We start from the raw sequence: 19,330 nt of genomic DNA, 5'->3' as shown, positions 1-19,330 counted from the left end.
AGAACCCAGGGAAATTACTTCCATAAGTTAGAAAGGTAATAATATTACTTTAAGAAGAATAATTACTTTCCTTAACTACATTTATCACATAGTAATTCAGTTCTCCCTTCTGGAATATGATGCAATGCCAAACTTTTGACTGATTTATTTAAAACCAGCCTTAAGAAAAGATTCACCAAGATATGAGGTTTCTTCTGGTTCTTTATTCCAAACTGAGGAGTTATCAAAATGCAAATGCTCTGACTAACTGCATGTTTAGACGTGCATTCCTGTACAGCTGCATTGCGTAGCTTCATTGTGCAAAGACACTGGGAAGGAAAAAAAAAAAAAACATCTGTAAGAGTTTTCCAATAACAATGGTCAGACACATAAACAATTTAAGTATAGCTGTGGATTTCCAGAAATCTGCGGGGAGTACAAATCCAACCCCATGAACTCTCTGAAGAAAAATCTTCCCTAGCGGAAGCTTCGCTGAGATCAATTTTTATCAGCTGATTTTTTCCATTTTCAATGGCAAATTAACATTTATTATCTCTTTTGGACTGGCACTTTGAGTTCCAGCCTGGGTGCACATTGTGCTAGATTCTGTACACAGATTAAAGAATAAAAGGTGCATGTTGTCCAAGAATCTTTCTGTGCAAGTAGACGATGAGAGAAAACAGATGAATGCAATAAGCAGGGTGATCATGATTTAACAGTAAAGCAAGGCGAGTAAATTAATCCATTTGTACGGAGCCCAGCACAATGCAGCTGGACCACATAGCACTTAATAACAATAACAATAATTACCAGGTCTTTAAAATTAATGTATTAATTTCAGTTAGAACTCATAAGTTGCTTAGCCAGTGAATGAAAAATGCTATAAATCTTTAAGGAAAGGCCAGTTTCAAGTCAGCATTGTCTTCCCTCCTACACAAGCTTTCTGCCAGTTGGTCCTGAACTAGAATCGTGCTTCTCCTGAATCACCTTTTTACTTATGATTATGGTCATTATTTCTTTATAATCATACCATCACTGTTTCAGGCTCCTGATAAAATCCTTCATGTCCACCTCTGCTTTTGAAGCTGTCCTGTCCCCGTGCCCTTTCTCATTATATACATAATGATTGATTTCTTTCCTTCCTTGCTGCCCATTGTTTGCTTACATGTGGTGCTGTCTGTGCTGTCAGTAGGACTCGGGAGTTAAGGTATGGGTCTTTCATGGGATGAAAAGGGTTCTAATTTGGAGGAAATGCACAAAGATCAACAGAGAGGTGATAAATAAGGTCTGAATCAGGCTATGACTTTACATCATAGAATCATAGAATTGTTTGGATTGTAAGGAACCTTAAATAGCATCTTGTCTCAACCCCCCTGCAATGGTCAGAGACATCTTTCACTATCCCAGGTTGTTCCAAGCCCCGTCCAACCTGGCCTTGGACACTTCCAGGGATCCAGGGGCAGCCACAGCTGCTCTGGGCACCCTGTGCCAGGGCCTCCCCACCCTCAAAGGCAAGTATTTCTTTGTAATATCTAAAACTTCCCTTCTGGAATTTAAATCAGTTCCCCTCTGTCCTATCACTATCTGTGTGCGCAAAAAAGCCACTCTTCAGATTTTTTTGAAGCTCCCTTCAAGTACTGGAAGGGGCAATATGGTCTCCCCACAGCCTTCTTCAGTCTGAAAAACTCTCATTTCTTCTCAGCCTGTCTCCATGGCAAAAGTGCTCCAGCCCCCACAGAATCTTCTCTCTTTGTGCGGCGGTGCCAAAAGATAAAATAGACTGATTCAACAAATGAGTGTGTGAATTTTAAACTCTTACATCCCTCTGGTGGGATGGGATGGGATATTTTCACCTGATTCTTAGATGGGTTGAACTAGGGCCTTCTCCTACCCAAGGCCTTCTGAACAGAGCAATCCAATTGACAAGAAAAAGTGCAATGAGAGGTGATGATAGCACACCAGCAGGTCTGCCCACTGAAGGACAGACATTCCACTACTGCAGCATGCATCAAAACCTTGTCAGCAAATTGCTGCACCTCCGCGTGTTTCCAGCAATACCTCTGAATCTCTGTTTGCGTTTTGGTATCCAGGAAAGAAAACTGATGGCTCTCCTTTATTGACTGGTCCAGATCCATAAATTACCCTTCTTCCTCAATATAGAGGAGATTTTCAGTGAGGTGAGGGATACAGGCTGAAGAAACCAAGCCCCTAAAACAAGAGACAGATGTCTGAGCCCATGATTCACCAGTGATGAGCTGCAATTGGGCCATGTAGACTTTGAAGTAATTCATTACATTTGTATCTCTTCTGTAGGGGGAGGACTTTCCTCAATGATTTGTATGACCTTGCTAAACCCAGATAGGTGGTAATTGAGCAGCAACTACTTCTTCAGAAGAAACAGAATAAAAATATTGAAAATATTGACTCACCCCAAAGGCAGTGAGCAGCACTTTGGTCTTTGACCTTTAAGCATCCTAGGGTAGTCAATAACCTGGCTGTTAGATGCTGTGCCTGCCACTGATTTTGATTTGGGAGTAGTTTAACCTTGAACCAAGATCTAAGTAACCACGGCAACAGGAAGTTGGCCTCTCCATCCAAGGAGTGGGGATCCATAAATCAAGGTCCCTAATGCAAACACTGTGTGCAGGTAGAGATTTGAGAGGATAAGTGGTTTGTGGGGGATTACCTTTGAAAAAATGAGTGATTGTCCCTTGATATGTTGAAACACAGCTTCACAGACTTTTTTCTTTTTTTATCAATAGAGGTCAACAGGTTACAGCTGCATGTTTTCATATGGCTCTTTATATAGGCCCTTCAGTTTAATTAGGACCAGATGTTGAATTTATGAGGTTGTTAGCATTATTATGTACCATATGCACGTGCATATATGTGTGTGTGTATTGATACATGCACCCACATGCACACATTTCTTGTGCACCCACTACACTCATGAATAAATATTGTTAAGGCACAAACCCAAGCACTGTGTAGTGGTGAGACCTCAGGTGTGCATACACAGAGCTCCAAAGGGTAATTACCTAGTCAAATATCTCACTTATTCTACGGGACACTGCTTATTCAATGTATAGAGCTCACCTAATGAACAGCTATTTGGGAGCTGGATTTTCCTCTTGCTATTCAGTGCTTGACATCATGTCTCATTTATTCCACATTTCTAAGCTTCGGTATGAATAGATGAATGTTTCATGAATGTTGATAATTTTATTTTCACAGGACTGCTCTTGAGATGAGGGGTATATTATTGTTCTCATTTGCACTAGAGAAGCCGAGCAGAGAGAGATTGAAGTTTAATGGATACAATTTGAGATGCTTAATAGTAGATTTGAGGCTCTGGAAAGATGTGTGGTTTAATAGGCAGAGACTGCTCTGTTTATCCTCACCAAGCTGTGACCTCTAACACTGTCTCACTTGTGACTATTTCTGCCCTTTCTTCCCTCCCTTAAGTCTACCAGCTGATATCAGCTCACATTTTCATCAGGACTCCTATCCCAAACTGGCCCATTTGTATCCCTGTCTTTCAGACTCCTCTAACTGTAGCATTTCTGTGCCTGAATCTGATAGGGATCTCTTCCACAGCTTCTGAGACAACCCACAGATCTGCTGATATTTCTCCTTTTACGTGCCAGAAACCCAAGTTCATAGGGACTGTTCATAGCAGCTCCAAATAGCAAATATAAGGAATTTTTGGTTTGTGTATGGAGAAGCTGAGCACAGTGAAGAGACCCAAAAGGGAAAAGGGTCTGGAGCAGCTGAGAGAGCTGGGGGAGCTCAGCCTGGAGTAAAAGAGGCTCAGGGGGGACCTTCTCACTCTCCGCAACTCCCTGACAGGCCAGACTCTAATCCCAGGGAACAAGGGACAGAACAAGAGGAAAGCTGTGCCGGGGGAGGTTTAAACTCTATATTAACAAAACTTTCTTCACAGAAAGGGTTGTCCACTTCTGACACAGGCTCTCAGGAGCAGTGCTGAATTCCCATCCCCTGCAGGGATTTAACAGCCAGGTGGATGCAGCGCTCGGGAACATAAGTCAGTGGTGGCCTTGGCAGTGATGGGGGAATAGTAGGACTTGGTAATCTTAGGGAGCTTTCCCAGGCTGTGTCAGAGCACCTGTGGAAAGTCTTTGAGGAACCAGCAGGTGCTGTCCAGGTGCAGCCAGGGGTGGCAGTGGGGGTTCAGTGCTGCAGGGGATGAAGGCCCTGACCTGACCTGCTGTGCCAGGAGGTTTGCTGCTAGCCTGGATCAGGAACATTGTGGAGACATACAAAACCAGATCAGGGTGGCAAATCAAACTCAGCAAAGATGTCAGGAGATTCTCATGATTGACCAAGAAGCTCCAGGTACAAAAAGGAATCAATAGAGACGAGGAAGCAGGTGATCCAGAGAATGAGATCTACAATGTTCAGGCATGCAGGGATGGGCTTAGGAAGACAAAGCCCATCTGGAGTTGAATCTAGGGCAGAAGATCAACAAGAAATGTTTTGACAGTTACATAAAGCAGTCAAAAATAGCCTATGGAAAATATGGGTCCCTTGCTGAATGAAACAGGGACCCTGGCTGAAAAGATCAGCAGGAGACTGATTGTCGTCTTTGCCTTGGTCTCTGCTGGTAGGACTGGCCTTTGAGAATCCCAGGCCTGTAATGCTGCTGTGGAAAGAAAACCTGCTCTTGGAGGAAGATCTGATTAGGGAACAGTTAAATGAACTGGACATGCATAAATCCATGGGATTTGGCAGGATGTACCCAAAGGTGCTGAGGGATCTGGCTGGCATCACTGTGAGACTACTCTAGGTCGTTTTTGAAAGGTTGTGGTGATCAGAAGAGGTTTCTGAGGACTAGAAGAGAAGAAATATTAGTCAAATTAGGTCAAGAAGCAAAAGCAAGGAAGCAGCAAGGCTGTTCAGTCTCACCTCAATCTCTAGAATGTGATGAAGTAAATAATTGTGAAGAGCATTTCCAAACATATGAAGGAGGAAAAGATGACAGGAGCAGTTATCACAGATCTGTGAAGTGGAAATCATGCCTCACCAATCTGATGTTTTTCATCTTGACTTTAGCAAGAATTCTGCCACTGAGTTCCATCAGCTTCTTACAGACAAAATGATGAAACCCAGGCAGAATAAATGCACACTGTGATGGACTGAAAACTGGCTGGTCTCAGAGGGCTGTGATGGGTAGCTCAAAATCCACTTAGAGACCAGACGGTAGAGGTCCCCATGATATGGGGACTAAAAACTTTTAATATGTCAATTAATGAGCAGGTGGCAGGGTAGAGAACACCCTCCACAAATCTGGAGAATTTCAGAACTCAGAGCAGTGGCTGATATGTCAGAGGAATATGGACATATGGGAGAGAGTCCAGTCAGAGGGTACAGAGATTATGAAGAATCTGGGATATTATCTCTCTTATGAGGAAAGACTCAGAGGGATGGGATGTTCTGCCTGGAGAAGAGAAGGCTCAGAGAGATTTTTTCCACATATGCAAATATTTGATGGGAAAGATTAGAGAGGATGGAGCCAGTTTATTCTCAGTGCTGGCCAGTGACAGGACAAGAGTAATTGGGCACAAGCTGAAGCATTAACACAAGTTGTTCCTGAACAGTGTAGGTTTACTGAGGGGATGAACAGTTTGTAGGGAGAGGTTGTGGACTCTCCCTCCTTGGAGATATTCTCATTTGGCCAGATGTGGTCCAGGGCAGCCTTCTGTAGAGGACCCTGTTTGTGCAGTGTGACGTGGGCAAGGTGGTCTCAAGAGAAGTTTTCAACCTCAGCTGCTTTGTGGTTTTTTGAATCATTGTATAATTTAGTTGCCAAAATCTGGTGCATTTTATCTGAGGCTCATGTGCAGGTTGAGATCTGAAAAAAGAAGGAATTTATGAAGGATTATCTCTGATAAATTAATATCTGCCCTAATCATGTTGAAGCCCAACATCACAGAGACTGGGAGAGGTTTTCAAATTTCCCTGCCAGGAGTTTAAATTTCACATATTTAAACCATTTTGTATCCATTTTGTTTCACATATCCTGAAACAAAATGGTTACAAACTATACAAGAGTTTGAGAAGTACTGTTAGTGGAGGAATTTGCCAGCCATAAGTGCATAACTTTTATTTTCCTGGAATATTTAACTTCTTTGGCATTATTTTACCACTCATTTATTCTGCATTGTAAACTGTAGGTAGAAAGATATATGGATATATGACAAACAACTCTTTCTTTCTTTAACTCACTTCCCTTTGATGAGCTGCAAGGCAAATTTAATTAGGAAGGGAATTCCTGAAAAATAAATGTAACGTGCTCCGGATGGGAATTGCATATTGAGGTTGTTCCTGATGCCTGCCCCTTGCTCAGATGAAACACCCACTAAGTCAGGTGTTTATAGCAGAGAAGTTTGTAAGTATGTGTGGAGAATGAACTACACAGGAAATTATACATAGGCATTCCCAGTAAGCAGGGTTACGAAGGATATCTGTCTTTATACATGCATCAGAGTGTACATGGTTTTTTAGAAGAAAAAGCACTAATGCAGAATGTTTTGTTGGTTTATCATTGTTGATAGAGACCAGTGATGGTACATTCTTCAGCAAAATTATCAAAAATTGATAACAATTATGATCTTTGCTAGTATCAGGACTGTATTACAGATACATCCACAAGGAAATATGGAAATATATCAGTGCAGCAAGGACAGCAACTGGCTTCTCTTTTTTTCAGGTATATCCCCAGACATGTTACAGTACTAACACTCATCCAAATTTTGTTTCCCCAGGAATTGCAGGTCCCCACTTAAAAGCAGACCAGACTTCACTTCATGGTAAAATGGAAAGTTCTGCCTGTAATGTGATGACCAGAAGGAAACCAGCAGCTGTTGACAGTGTTGCAATGCCAAGTCCAGTATTATCTCTCCTACCTTCATCATCAGCAACATCTGAAGCAGGTAATGCTGTTTTCACTCCAGCCTCTCTGTTTCTTCTGCATACTCTTCCTTATGGAGCTGTACAATATGTTCACCCAATTCTCTTCCTGATTGGAGAAGTAGCTGCAAATAATAACTAATAATAATATAATAATGTGTATATAATAATATACACTTATTAGAATAGTGTAGAATAGAATCACAATAGAATAACTAATGTGATAATCAGGCTTTAACATCTCCAATGCTTTCTTGCTGTGATTGTAGATCTTGGCACATCAAATCTATTTTATTCACACACCACCACTTGTGCAATAATGAGGATGCAAGTAGCACCAGCCTGTAGGGTCTAGCAGGACACTCTGAAGCAAGATTCCTGGGTTCCTTCCTCAGCCCCATTCTTCATTTCTTTTAAATGCTCCCATTCCTGTAGCATGAACAAACCAAATACACAGTGAATAGCTGAGGAGCAGATGAGATTTCTTACTGCATACTTCAGTGATTTTAGCATAATATTCTGTCTTGCAAATGCAAAATTGTCTGGGGCAATGAGCAGTGATTTAAAATACCAGAATAAATAAGTCAGAGTAGCATGCTTTTCTATCAACTTATTTTTTGTGCTTCAATTTTGAATAAGATCAGAAAGGTGATATCTTTATACTGCTGGAAATTAGCCAAGTCATTCAGGCATCATCATGCCAAGGCCTTTTCTTGGGCATGGATAGAGAGGTTAATCTTCCAGTTTGTATTAATTTCCAGTGAATGGGGAATCCACAGTTCATTACCCTACATGCAGCCATTAGGAGTTTCATAGTCTTGTCAAACTTTTGATGCCACATTCACAAGAAACATATTTGTATCACTGACTTACAGAATTATTGCATATTTAATCATTCAGCTGAAAGTGTTTTTTCAACACACTTATTTTTATTTCCCTCTCACTTGAATAAATTGTGAAAGAAAGGGTTTCATGCTGCAAATTAGCCTCTGTAAAGATAAATTTTTATATTAAAAAATCAGGATTGTCTGTTTAGTCTTTAGTACTTTCCTATATATAAACCAAGGACAGATTTTTAAAGCGGCAAAGAAGGAAAGCACACAAATATTTTATGATCCGTTTCAAGATGAAAGTGTATGCCTGACTGCATAGTTCATTCTTTTTATTTTCAGAAGTCTAATTAAATTGTTGGTTTATCTGTAGCCCAGATGTTGAAATAATTTAGCTGAAAACTGAAAGAAACTGTGTTAATGGGAAAACAGGACAGTGCTATGGGTTTCCTGTAATTAATAGGAAGCTCTTTGAAAATTCCTCCATTCAATGCAAGCCAAGAAATTGACCCCAGATTTGAGCAGCCTCCTCTGTGCCATGTTCCTGCAAGTGGCCTCAGGCACCTCAGAAGGGATGGAGAGTAACAGGCAGCAAGAAGGATTTTAGGGCTTCAGACATAACAGAGCCATCCAGAATAAACTTATGGAGCCAATGAAGAACATCCAAAGGGTCTGGTCTACCTGGGCTCACCTCCTCATTCACCATCATTGCTGGAGTGGGTCTTTCAGCCTCCTCTAACTCCCCTTGGAAATATTTGTATTTTTGGTGGGAGTGGCTCTCTTTGCTTCAGAAGCTGCTTCCAGCATCATTTCGTTCCTGTGTGGCTTCCCAGCATGGCCTGCAGCCATTTCTAATTCGTGAGACTGAGCCTCACTGCACCTGTGGACCCTGGCACGGGGAGAAGCACCAGACCTCCGTGTGCCCTATTTGAAATGTGTAAAGCTGTGGTTTAAGGCTAACATTGGTTCTTGCTTGTTTTGGGGCAGCTAGCTGGGGTTGTTTGGATAGTGGGGAAAGGATGAAGCAAAAGTATAAAAGCTTGGGCTGCACCATGCATTTCTAGTTTCCCTTCATTTTGGGGTGGATTTTGCTTTTGTGGAGGCAGACCAGAAAAAAATCCAAAAAATTAAGACCAACAGAGACCAGCCTGGGTCCAGGGTTGGGCAGGGTCTGTCTGGATGAAATGGAAAAGATTAATGCATAGCTTTGGCTTTCAGCAGAGCAGTGTGTCACACGGCAATATAGGAAAGTATTTTATATCAAAGATTGCTCACCAAGAGCTTCCAGATGAGTTGATAACACCTAATGGCTCTCACTTCAATACTGTTTACTTTGGCAGATCTTCCTGATATTTTATCATAGGCACACCTCATCAAAACTTCCCCCCGCAGGCCCATCAGACCATTTCTGCATAGTCTTCCTACACCAAATGTAGAAGCAGATGTCCTTGACATTCAATAATCAAAATTATGTTGGGTTTCCTAATATCTCATTTTAAAAGCCTGACCTGAAAGCACAGGTACTTACCCAGTACATGCATTCTGACTACTGGCAGACTGTGTAACAACTCAAATGATTTCTAGAGCCTGCAAGTTCAGAGGCTTGCTAGGAAGAAAGAAAAGGAATTATTAGTAGCTTCTAACAAGCTCCCTGAGAAAGCCATAAACACCCCAAAGCATTTACAAAGGAAAAATTAGTGCAGTTAGCCAGCACAGAACAGCACATAGGGGTTTTTTTTCCTAAATGTGAAAAGGTATTTCAGCACAAAAATGAACGGACTTGTGAGTTTGCGAAGTTTTATAGGGGCAAAAAAGTATCTAAACATGAAGGAATGCACTGAAAGTGGTGTTTGGCCATTCATTTACATGCAGAGGCAGAAGCCTACCCACAGTTCCCTGCATATCAGTTAATTTTGGGGAATTGGGCAGTTTGGCAGAAGGCAGGTGCCAGCCTTTGCTCCACTCAGGCAGTGTCTATTCAGAACCAGGCTCCACTCAGGACTCTCAGCCTGAGTGACCTCTTGAGTGCCTAAGAGGGTTTCAGGATGGACAGGAGTTCTGTGTTCTCATCCAGCATCAGGACATCAAAACAATGTGCAAGGTCATCTTGAACTGCATTGAGTTCCCATTTCAGGGTTTAGAAGCTGAGGTCATCCTCTACCAGCTGTACAGACCAGGTCTCCATTGACCACGTTCAGGCGGTAACGCCAGTCTGCAGAAACAGCTGCCTGCAGATAAATCTCAGTAAAGACATAAAGTCTTTGCAGGGACTGGGCTAATGCTTTATTTCATTTTTTTCCCCAGTTCCTTGGCTTACTTTCTTTCCAATGAAAATTGAGAGTAAAGCCAAATCTCCTGGTATCATCGTGATACCTTGCAAGCTTTCCTGTATTTCTGGTAAATTTTCCGTTGTCAATCACCAACTGAAAAATTTCAGCTTTACTTTCAGAAAAAAAAAAAAAAAGCACCTCAAATATTGGAATTTAAAAAAAAAATATTTGAAAATGTGCCCTGACAATAGAAATAAAAAGCAAAAGGTGGACAGTGAACTTGAGGATTGTGCCAAATGTTTGATTTTTTTAGATCTTCTGACCTGAAGCTACTCGCAGGATATGGGTGGGACTCAAAGGATTTTAATGCTTAAGGCTGAAGTTATTGGGGCTACTTATGTCAATCACCAGTGAGAACAGATGAGAATAATCATTTTCTGTGACAGGGACTTAACCTTTTTTGATCAAATTTCTGGGAAATAGCTTGCTGCCACTTGCCTTTAGGGATCTTGAATCCACAGTTTTTTAGGGGTGACCTACTTGGAAGGAATTTTGTGCAACTAATTAGCTTCTCCTGAGCAACTTGGATATTTCATTTCCTTTCTCTTTTCCTTTGGTACCAAAATGACTGCATTCCTCTTTTCTTTTGTCCTTTGTGAACCACAAACTGCAAATGGGTTTTATTTTTCTTTTTGGTGTGGGGAGTGGGTTACATATGGAAAATGTATTTTGTTTTGTAATTAATGAAAACCAGACTTTGGGAAGTTGGCCATCCCAGGTCTTTATTTATAAGAGAGCATATGTCTGTGTTTTGTTTATGACTCACTCCTACTTCTTACATTGTAACTTGGGTTTGTTTATGCAAGCTCTTCGCTGAATCCAAGCAACATGGTGGTATAAGAGCCAATAATTTATGTTCTCCAAGAGGGGAGGCCAGTGAATGAGGTTTATATGCTGAATCTGTCACAGCCCATAGAGAGCAAGAGGAGATTCTACAATTTGACAGCTCCTGGTTATCTGCAGAAAATGCTACAATAGCAACTTTATTTAAACTACTGCTAGAAGATTAGCCTGTTAGCCATGAAGGCAGAGATAACCCCCAAATGAACCTTTCTCAAAATCTTGCCTGCTTGGGAAACTTCAAGGATTTCAAACCCAAATGACTGCTTGACAGTCAGGTGTAAATTAAGTTTGCAAGTAGATGTGGGCTGAGGTTAATTTAGTAGGATGTTTTATTCTTTACCAAAAAGGAAATTCTGAGTTCCATCATTTCTTTCCCAGCAGCACAGAGTGGATATGTTAAGAGTGAAAGGGAGCACCAGCTATTGCAATAGCAGAATTAATACATTCTGCTTCCCTCACCAAGGGGTAGTTCCTTCTAATCCGTGTGCAAATCCTGAACTCTGAACAGATGCCATGTTCAGGAAAGGACAATGAGACAATTTAGGCAAAACAAGCAAGGTCTCGTGTCCTAAGCAAAGGACAAAGAGCCAAGAAATTCTGGGTACTCTTCCCAGCTCTGACAATGACTCACAACGTGACCTTGGCAAGAAACTTAACTACTTTGGACTTTGTTCAGATCTAAAGTAAGTGATCTGAACCAGGAGTAAGCTTACTTTGGGGGCCATTAAAGTCAATTATATGACTGAGTAGTTTCAGCTAGTAGCTGAAGAGATGATAGTACAGAAACCCAGGCAGGGGTAATGAATTTGCCACAGATGAAGTGACCCACACATCTTGTCTCTGCCCACTAGTTTCAGCAACAAACACTTTTCATACTAACTGGCATTCATGACAAGAATTAAAGGCTGAATTGAAGATATCAGGATTATATCTTTGGGGTACGGAAGGTTTAATAGTTAAGTTGGACCAATATGACAGCTATGCTAGGCTTCCTTCTCTCCAGTTAAAGGTTGAAAAATGAGAATGAAGCAAACTCATGCTAAAATGTTGCTGTAGCAAAAGCTTTGTTGCTTTAGAAGAGGGAACAGGCAGAGGGCAATCTCTGAAGACTACTTGTATGAAAGTTGTATTTTCCTCTACTCTTCATGATGCTCGAAGGGGTAAAAGAAGAGTTTCCAATCACTGTGGTTTGACCCACCCGTTTCTCTCCTTGTCTCCCAACAGCCAGCTCACCACTGAAGAAAAGGTTCAAGCGCCGTGAAATCGAAGCAATCCAGTGCGAGGTGCGCAAGATGTGCAACTACACCAAGATCCTGTCCACAAAGAAGAACCTGGACCATGTGAACAAGATCCTGAAAGCCAAGCGGCTGCAGAGACAATCAAAGACAGGCAATAACTTCGTGAAGAAGAGGAGGGGGCGTCCTCGGAAGCAGCCCCTTTCCTTTGACGAAGACTCCAGAGACCAAATGCCCGTTCTGGAAAAATGTGTTGACCTTCCAAGCAAAAGAGGTCAGAGACCAACACTCAACCCGTTAATACTGGAGCAAGCAGCCACTCAAGATACAATCATGGCCACCATCGAGGCTGTCATACACATGGCTCGAGAGACGCCACCGCTGCCGCCTCCTCTGCCTCCTCCACCCCCTCCACTCCCTCTCCCTCTACCCCGGGCGCCCCGGGTCGGAAAAAGGAAAAACAAGTCCCCGCAGGAGGAAGAGGAGGACGTGAAAGTGAAGCGGCACCGGAAGGGCAGAGGGAGTGAAAGCGAAGGCCTTCCCTAAGGCCAGTGCACCTCGTCAGATGTTGGGTGCCCACAGTGGAGCACGCCAGGACTGGGGGACAGGAGGTGCACAGTCGGCCTCACCCCTTTGGCAGCACCAGACTGACCTGTCCCTTCAGCAGCCAGAACTCATTGCAGAGAGCTGTGCCAGCTGGGGCGCGCATCTTTCCTCTTCATCGCTTTGACCCAAGCCCCCCCCCCAAGGAAAGAGGGGGGAAAGGCGCGGGAAAAGTGGGGGATACAGGGGAGGAGGATGTGTGTCAAAGTTGGAAAAAGCATGAACTCTGCCGAGTTTCCAAAACTAATCTGAATCTCAGCATTGCTGTTCTCATACCGTACCCAGAGGCTGGAAGTCATCCTCGCAGATAGCTGAACGTTGTCACTAAGGGTGCATGCTCGACTCTGATTCTGTTTGGTGGGCCAGGTGAAACTAAGAGTAACTTTACCATAGTATAAATCACTGTAAAAAAAGGAAAAAAAAAAGGAAAAAAAAAAAGAAACAAAGAAACAAAGAAAGAAACAAAGAAACAAAGAAAGAAACAAAGAAGAAAAAAACCCAACAAAAATAATGTAATTTTCTCAACTGTGATATTGGTTATAATCTATTTGATTTTTTTTTTTTCCAGTTTTATATACCTACCAGGCTTTGGGACAGCATAAGCCAAAATGCCTGGCTCCTGCTAGAACTATATATTTCTTTCTCATTTACTTGCCTAGTTACAACTAGCTGCAATATAGGCAATAGAAAATTAGAGCCTTACACGCGTGCACACTCATTCCGAGTGCTATCCCAAGAAACAATGGAATATCACAGCATTTAAAATAAGGTATACACGGATATTCGGTTACAATAGCACGTTTATATGAAGCAACTTGGCAATGGCATGTGAAAAAGGGGTCATCCATCAGCCAAGTTGTTTTGATGCTCGGTACATATGAGTAGAGAACAGCAAGACACTTCTGGGGAATAGTTATAGTAAACATGGAAAAAAAACACCAAAAAAATAATATAAAAAAGATAAAAGAAAAAAAATAGGACACACAAAAAAAAAAATAGAATAAAAACCAGAACCCAAATCTACCAAGTTTTTGCCATCTGCAATTCCCAGTGAAATTAATGGGAAAACCAGAATATTAATAATTTGCTTTGGGTAGCAACGCCTTGATATTATCTTTTAAAGAAAATAGATAAAGTAGATTGTTTTAAAAAACTATAGAACAAACCCTATGGATAATAGATCCTTTCTTGGCAATTATTTCTGAAAAAAAAAAAAGAAAAGGAATAAGTGTTCTTATCTGAAAATAGAAATAAAAATGTTCAAAGGGTATCACCACTGCAATTGTATTAATGCCACTTTGGACATGTTCTCCAAGTTGTGGTTGCCTTAATAAACTAAAAAATAATTTTTTTTTTTGTACATAATGTAATTATAAAGCTCTCAGTCTGCATGGATGCAAACTGTGTGTGACAAATCGTCTCTTTAAATGGTCAGTTCAAATTGTACATTTCTCATTCGAGTTGTCCGTTAGCCATTGATTAAACTTGGGTAAAATACCCAAGCTCCATATCCACAGCCCAATTAAGATGTTTCACTAAAACAAAGACTGAACAAAAAGCTGTTCCATTGCAGTGTCAATGCTTTTAAAAAAGAAAGTAAATTGTTGAAATTTGAAATAGGTACTTTCAAATTTATTTCCTTTCTTTTTAAATCCTGCGGTGCACTCAACACCTAGCATGGCAAGATGGATATTAAAATGGGAACAGGGGGGGAAGATTCCACCAAGGGAGGGGGGATTGGAATTTCTTAATGGTTGACAAGCCAAATTCTATTCCCTTTTTCGAGAAATCTTGAATTGATTTATTGCCAAGGAAGCTTCATATAGCACGACACTAAAAAAAAAAAAAAAAAAAAAAAAAGAAGAACTACAAGAAAACCCCACCAAAAAAGCAAAACAACAAACTCAACAAAAAGTCCCCACAAAAAAATATTGTGTTTCTATTCTGTTATTTATTTACAAAAATCATATCAAGACTATGGTGTTAGAGGAACACTGTAAACATACAACTCGTTGTTTTTTAGAGACTGATTTTTCTTCTGTGATAGCACCTTAGCTTATTAAAACTGAACGCATATGGGGATAGGATTGCGTCGGGGAGCTGGAAGAGGGGATGTATTATTTTTTATTTTTTTAAGACTGGAACAAATTTTGAGGTCCTAACTCCTTAAAACTGATAAGAGGGATCGCAGAATTTTGTTTCCAATTTGTTTTGCATCATTCATCATACCTATTTGTGCTTTTTGGTTTCCAATTAATGCAGCTTAGAAATAAATTGGCTGGTTGTTCGTTCTGTTAAAACCAGTTTTGCTTTTCAGCTCTCTTGAATTAGCACAGTGTTATTGACTGAAGTTGTAGGCCTGCAGAAAAAAAACCCTAAACCTCACTGAACTCCTCTCTTCTTCCTTATAAAACATTGGATTGAGGTTTAGTTAATTTATAAATCTTTTATTCCCAATCTCCTTTGGGCTTGAAAGTAGGTGGCAGTCACTTAAAATGACAGAAAAAAATCGTAAGTTTGGTATTCCAGGTAGCTGAAATTAAGCCAAACAACTTATCCTTAGTTTTATCTCCAGTGATGTCCTTCCTAGCATTGAAGGACATTTCAGTGTGTAATGAGTGAAAAGAAGGTCTGAAGGCAACAAATTCTGCCACCCAACGCCCATTGTGGCTTCAAGAGGGTCCGAGTACCCATAAGGGCTGGATTTGTGCTGGACCTTTCTGGACACACTGGGATAAAACTGCCCCAGGGAATGATAATTGAGTGGCTGCTGCCTCTCAAGCTCCTGAGATTTGGGAAAAGAATGCTCTTATCCTTCCAAAAAGTGCTATCCAAAAGGCTGCTAGAGGCACAGTGTTTAAGGAGAGCATCCACATGGAGGGAACAACCCCACAGACCCTTCGTTGAGCAAAACCATGAAGAGGTCCTATTTGTCCTAGAGAAACTAAGCTCAGGACTTGGTAGCTAAAAGCTCTCAGCATGGGATGGGCTCTATCCAGAAGATCAAGGTTTGTGTTTTCATGGCAAGAAGGTGCTGGTGGAGCGTGGTGCTGTGGTTCAGCTTTGGCTGTTTGTCCACACAACACCCTCATGCAGCTGGTCCTGGGCTGACAGGGAGAGTGGCTTGTTAGCGTCATAAAAAGCAGACAAAATACTGTTAGATGGCACTCAGAATTTGTGTTCTGCATGTTGCATAGTCTGTAGAGATGATAAGCAAGTTGCTGACAGAATAATATTTTAAGGCGATGTACTACATGCAGATCATAAAGGATTTAGTTTTAGGGCTTAAGGCTAAAATCCCACTCCTGCCGTTTATTACCCAACAATATTCCAGTAATGAGCTTTTTGATTTTTTTTTCCCTTACCACAAGGAAGATTTACTGAGGAACTCTCTAGATTCTCTCCACACATTTCCAAATACTGTATAATACTGGGGTGAAAGCCCTTTTGCTTACTAAGACCAAAAAACCTTTCAAACACCTCCACTGTGTCAGATTAGCACACATCTGAGTATGCTTCAATAAAAACACAAAACAGTATCACGTGGCTGTGAGCCATATGAAATAAGGCCACGGGTTTGCATCCACTCTGTGGGTCTTTTATTCCTCAATCCAGTGTAAAACCAGAAATGGGGATAAATATTCAGGGAGAGAGGAAAAAAAAAAAAAAAAGAAAAAAAAAAAGAAAAAAAAAAAAACATTACCACTTGTGTCTCCAAGACCTTCATGCTGCCAGTTTCTTGAGCCCTTCAATATTAAATTTTCTGTGACGCACCTTGCATGTTTTTGGATAACTTAAAAAAAAAAAAGAAAAAATAAATTTAAAAGAGGTGAAAATAGTCATCAGCTACCCGGGTATCCTACAGCATGGCCCATTTGGCAGAAATGTTGTGGAACATAGAAAATTGTGACTATTTGGGTAGCATCTGGTGCAATGGGGTGCCAGTTGATCACAAGGACTTCTGAGCACTACAATAATGCACCAAATAAACAGAAATCACTGTTCCAAACACAAGGATTTCCCTAACTCTTATTTTCACAGGCCCTGATTCAGGACTGCACGTAAGCACGTCTAATGAGCATCCTGAAGAGTTTGAAGAACAACTAAAAGAATACAGGGAAAAGGGAAACAAAAAAAAAAAAAAAAAAACACCAAAAATCTTTAAAAAGGAAAAAAAGAAATCCAAGAAACAAAACCAGGATGGTTTTCTGAATTGAAAAAATAAACATCTTGCCCTTGTAATGCCTCTTCTTTCCATATCATCCAAAAACTGGGGTGCAGCAGTTCTGAGATAATTAGAAGCACATTTCAACAAAAAACATATTGGAGATCTCCTTAAGATGCCTGCCTAGTTTGCATAAAACACTACATAGAAAAAAAAAGAAAAAGAAAAAAATATAAAAACATGAAAAGAGCTGCCAATTGGACAACATGGGGAAGCAGTTCAATCCCATGTTGGTTTGTTTTACTTTTCTTTTTCTTTATTTTTTAAGCTATTTCTTAAATAATAAATGCACATGAAGTGTTAAATATGTATATACTGTATTTCAAAAAATTAAAAAATCAAACGAATGGGGCACAAGATTGTTCTATAAGTCGTGCTGGCTAATTTTTAGTTTGTATTCATAAGTGGTTTTTAAAAGCCTTTTTTAAAGTGTAATTTGCATGTTCTACTTTGATTGTATGTAAACATATTTTAGAGCAAAAAAATGTATTTGTATTTTATTGAATATAGAGGCAAGAAAAAAACTTGTACATTGTTTGAAATGTTCTTTTTGTAACAGTTTTTATTCATGAAGCATTTTTGTACATTTAAAAATGGATATGGACTTGATGTTCTTTGAGGCTTAGATACATCTGGCATGCTTTAATGTCATGCTCCTTCATGATCTTAGATGTTGGTTTTTAAACATTTTTTTCTAAAACAAAGCTCAGTCTTTTCGCTACCAAATCAGGTTAGCACAGTATAGAGCACTTAACTAAAAAAAAAAAAGAAAAAAAAAAAGTTAATCCTATTCATATGTTATTCATTGTGTGAAATTAAAGGAATTCAATTCAGTCTAACATGAGTTGTGAATTCTTTTGTCTTATTTTCCATCTGTTTCCCATCACTAGGGAGTTTAATAGCTTTTGGGATACTAATACCATGCATTCACAAGCCCTCTTTATGGTAATGGATAAAAACATGCTTTGGTTCTGTTCTTTTTTATTTTCTTTCTTTCTTTCTTTCTTTCTTTCTTTCTTTCTTTCTTTCTTTCTTTCTTTCTTTCTTTCTTTCTTTCTTTCTTTCTTTCTTTCTTTCTTTCTTTCTTTCTTTCTTTTCTTTTTTTTTTTTAGTTTTTCCCAGAATATCCTTAAAAGTTGAAAATGGACTGTGCCATGGACAGAAGGGGGCTTTAGTGCTGTGCCTATCACTGGAAGGACAGAAACATCTCTGGTCCAAATCATGTCCTCGGGCACCAGGAGTGGAGTAGAACTTGCCACCCAGGTGGGATTTCCACTCCAGATGGAGCATCCCTCTCCAGATTCCTGCAGGGAAGGCAGTCCCAGGGGCTGGGCTGTCGACAAGGGGGTGATGAGAGCCAACTCTCTCCTCCCTGAGCAGCAGAGAGGAAGGGCTGTAGGCCAAGGGGTATTTTCCGTTCAGTGGAGCCCCATGCTGTGACAATGGCACAGGCCACAGCTCGTTGTAGGGGTTGAAGTTTCCTTTCCAAGTTGCTGCTGAGAGCAGTCTTGCTGCCATTGCAGGCAGTCAGCCTCAGCATCCACGAGCTCCTCCACAGCAATGCCAGGTTTCATCTTTCTCCTCCTCAGAGAGAGCTCAGCACCTTCACCAGTGGCTCAGCAGCCTCATGGAAATTAAATCACCTCCTGGAGAAGTCAGTGATGGCCAGGCAGGATAGGTAACTTAGTGTCCTCTCACATTCTTCCCTTTTGGGGCTTTGTGGGATGGACTGCCTTGGTGGAACCAACTCATCCAACTGCAAATACAGCCCCTCTGGCTGCTGTTTTGACAGCTGTTGCTTCGTGTTACTGTAGTAGATCTGCTCCAAAGATCTCATATGCAATGGAGTTTATTTTCTTTCTCTTTTCTCTCTCTTTCTCTGTATGAGACACGCATAGCCCCAGCTTTTGACAGCTTCCAAATGTGCTGACATTTTTGCTCAGTTTTTTTATCAGAATCTGTGATGTATAAGCTACTGGTCTCCAACTCTAACCACATTTTAGTAAAAAGTCTGTGGTAAAGCTCCTTAGGAAGCATCTGTGAACTGTCAAGATATGTGTTTGCTGCAGCAGTATCTCAGGGCTGTTCTCTCCTCCTGCCAGCCCTTTCTTGAGGTTTACCTCCCATCAGCACAACTCTGCTGTGCTTTGGTGGTGCCACCTCACAGCCATGGGGTAGCGAGGCGTTGGGGAACAAAGTTGGAGGTGTTTGATTTCTGTCTGTGGGTGAGGCAAGGGCATGAGGTACTTCATCTGTGAGGTGTTCGTCCTTTCACCCTTTCTTCCCTCTGGGCTCTTTTTTTCCCATCAGGCTGGCACCACGTAGTGCCAGAAGATCCCACTCCTCACCAGTCTC

The 19,330-nt window shown here is 40.9% G+C and overlaps 1 protein-coding gene across 2 annotated transcripts in view; it reads left to right on the top strand.

Annotated features, from left to right (window-relative positions):
- SETBP1 (SET binding protein 1) overlaps positions 1-17,814 on the top strand; it is a 269,840-nt gene extending 252,026 nt beyond the window's left edge. For both annotated transcript variants that reach the window (XM_066568629.1, XM_066568628.1), the window contains 2 exons: positions 6,765-6,932; positions 12,137-17,814. In XM_066568629.1, coding sequence (XP_066424726.1) covers positions 6,765-6,932; positions 12,137-12,693 — 725 coding nt within the window. In that variant the 3' untranslated portion in view covers positions 12,694-17,814. The remainder of the gene's footprint in view (positions 1-6,764; positions 6,933-12,136) is intronic.
- The last annotated feature ends 1,516 nt before the right edge of the window (positions 17,815-19,330 follow it).

The sequence above is a fragment of the Molothrus aeneus genome, chromosome Z, assembly GCF_037042795.1.
Source record: "Molothrus aeneus isolate 106 chromosome Z, BPBGC_Maene_1.0, whole genome shotgun sequence".
NCBI lineage: Eukaryota > Metazoa > Chordata > Aves > Passeriformes > Icteridae > Molothrus > Molothrus aeneus.
This window is presented reverse-complemented; position numbering and strand designations above follow the sequence as displayed.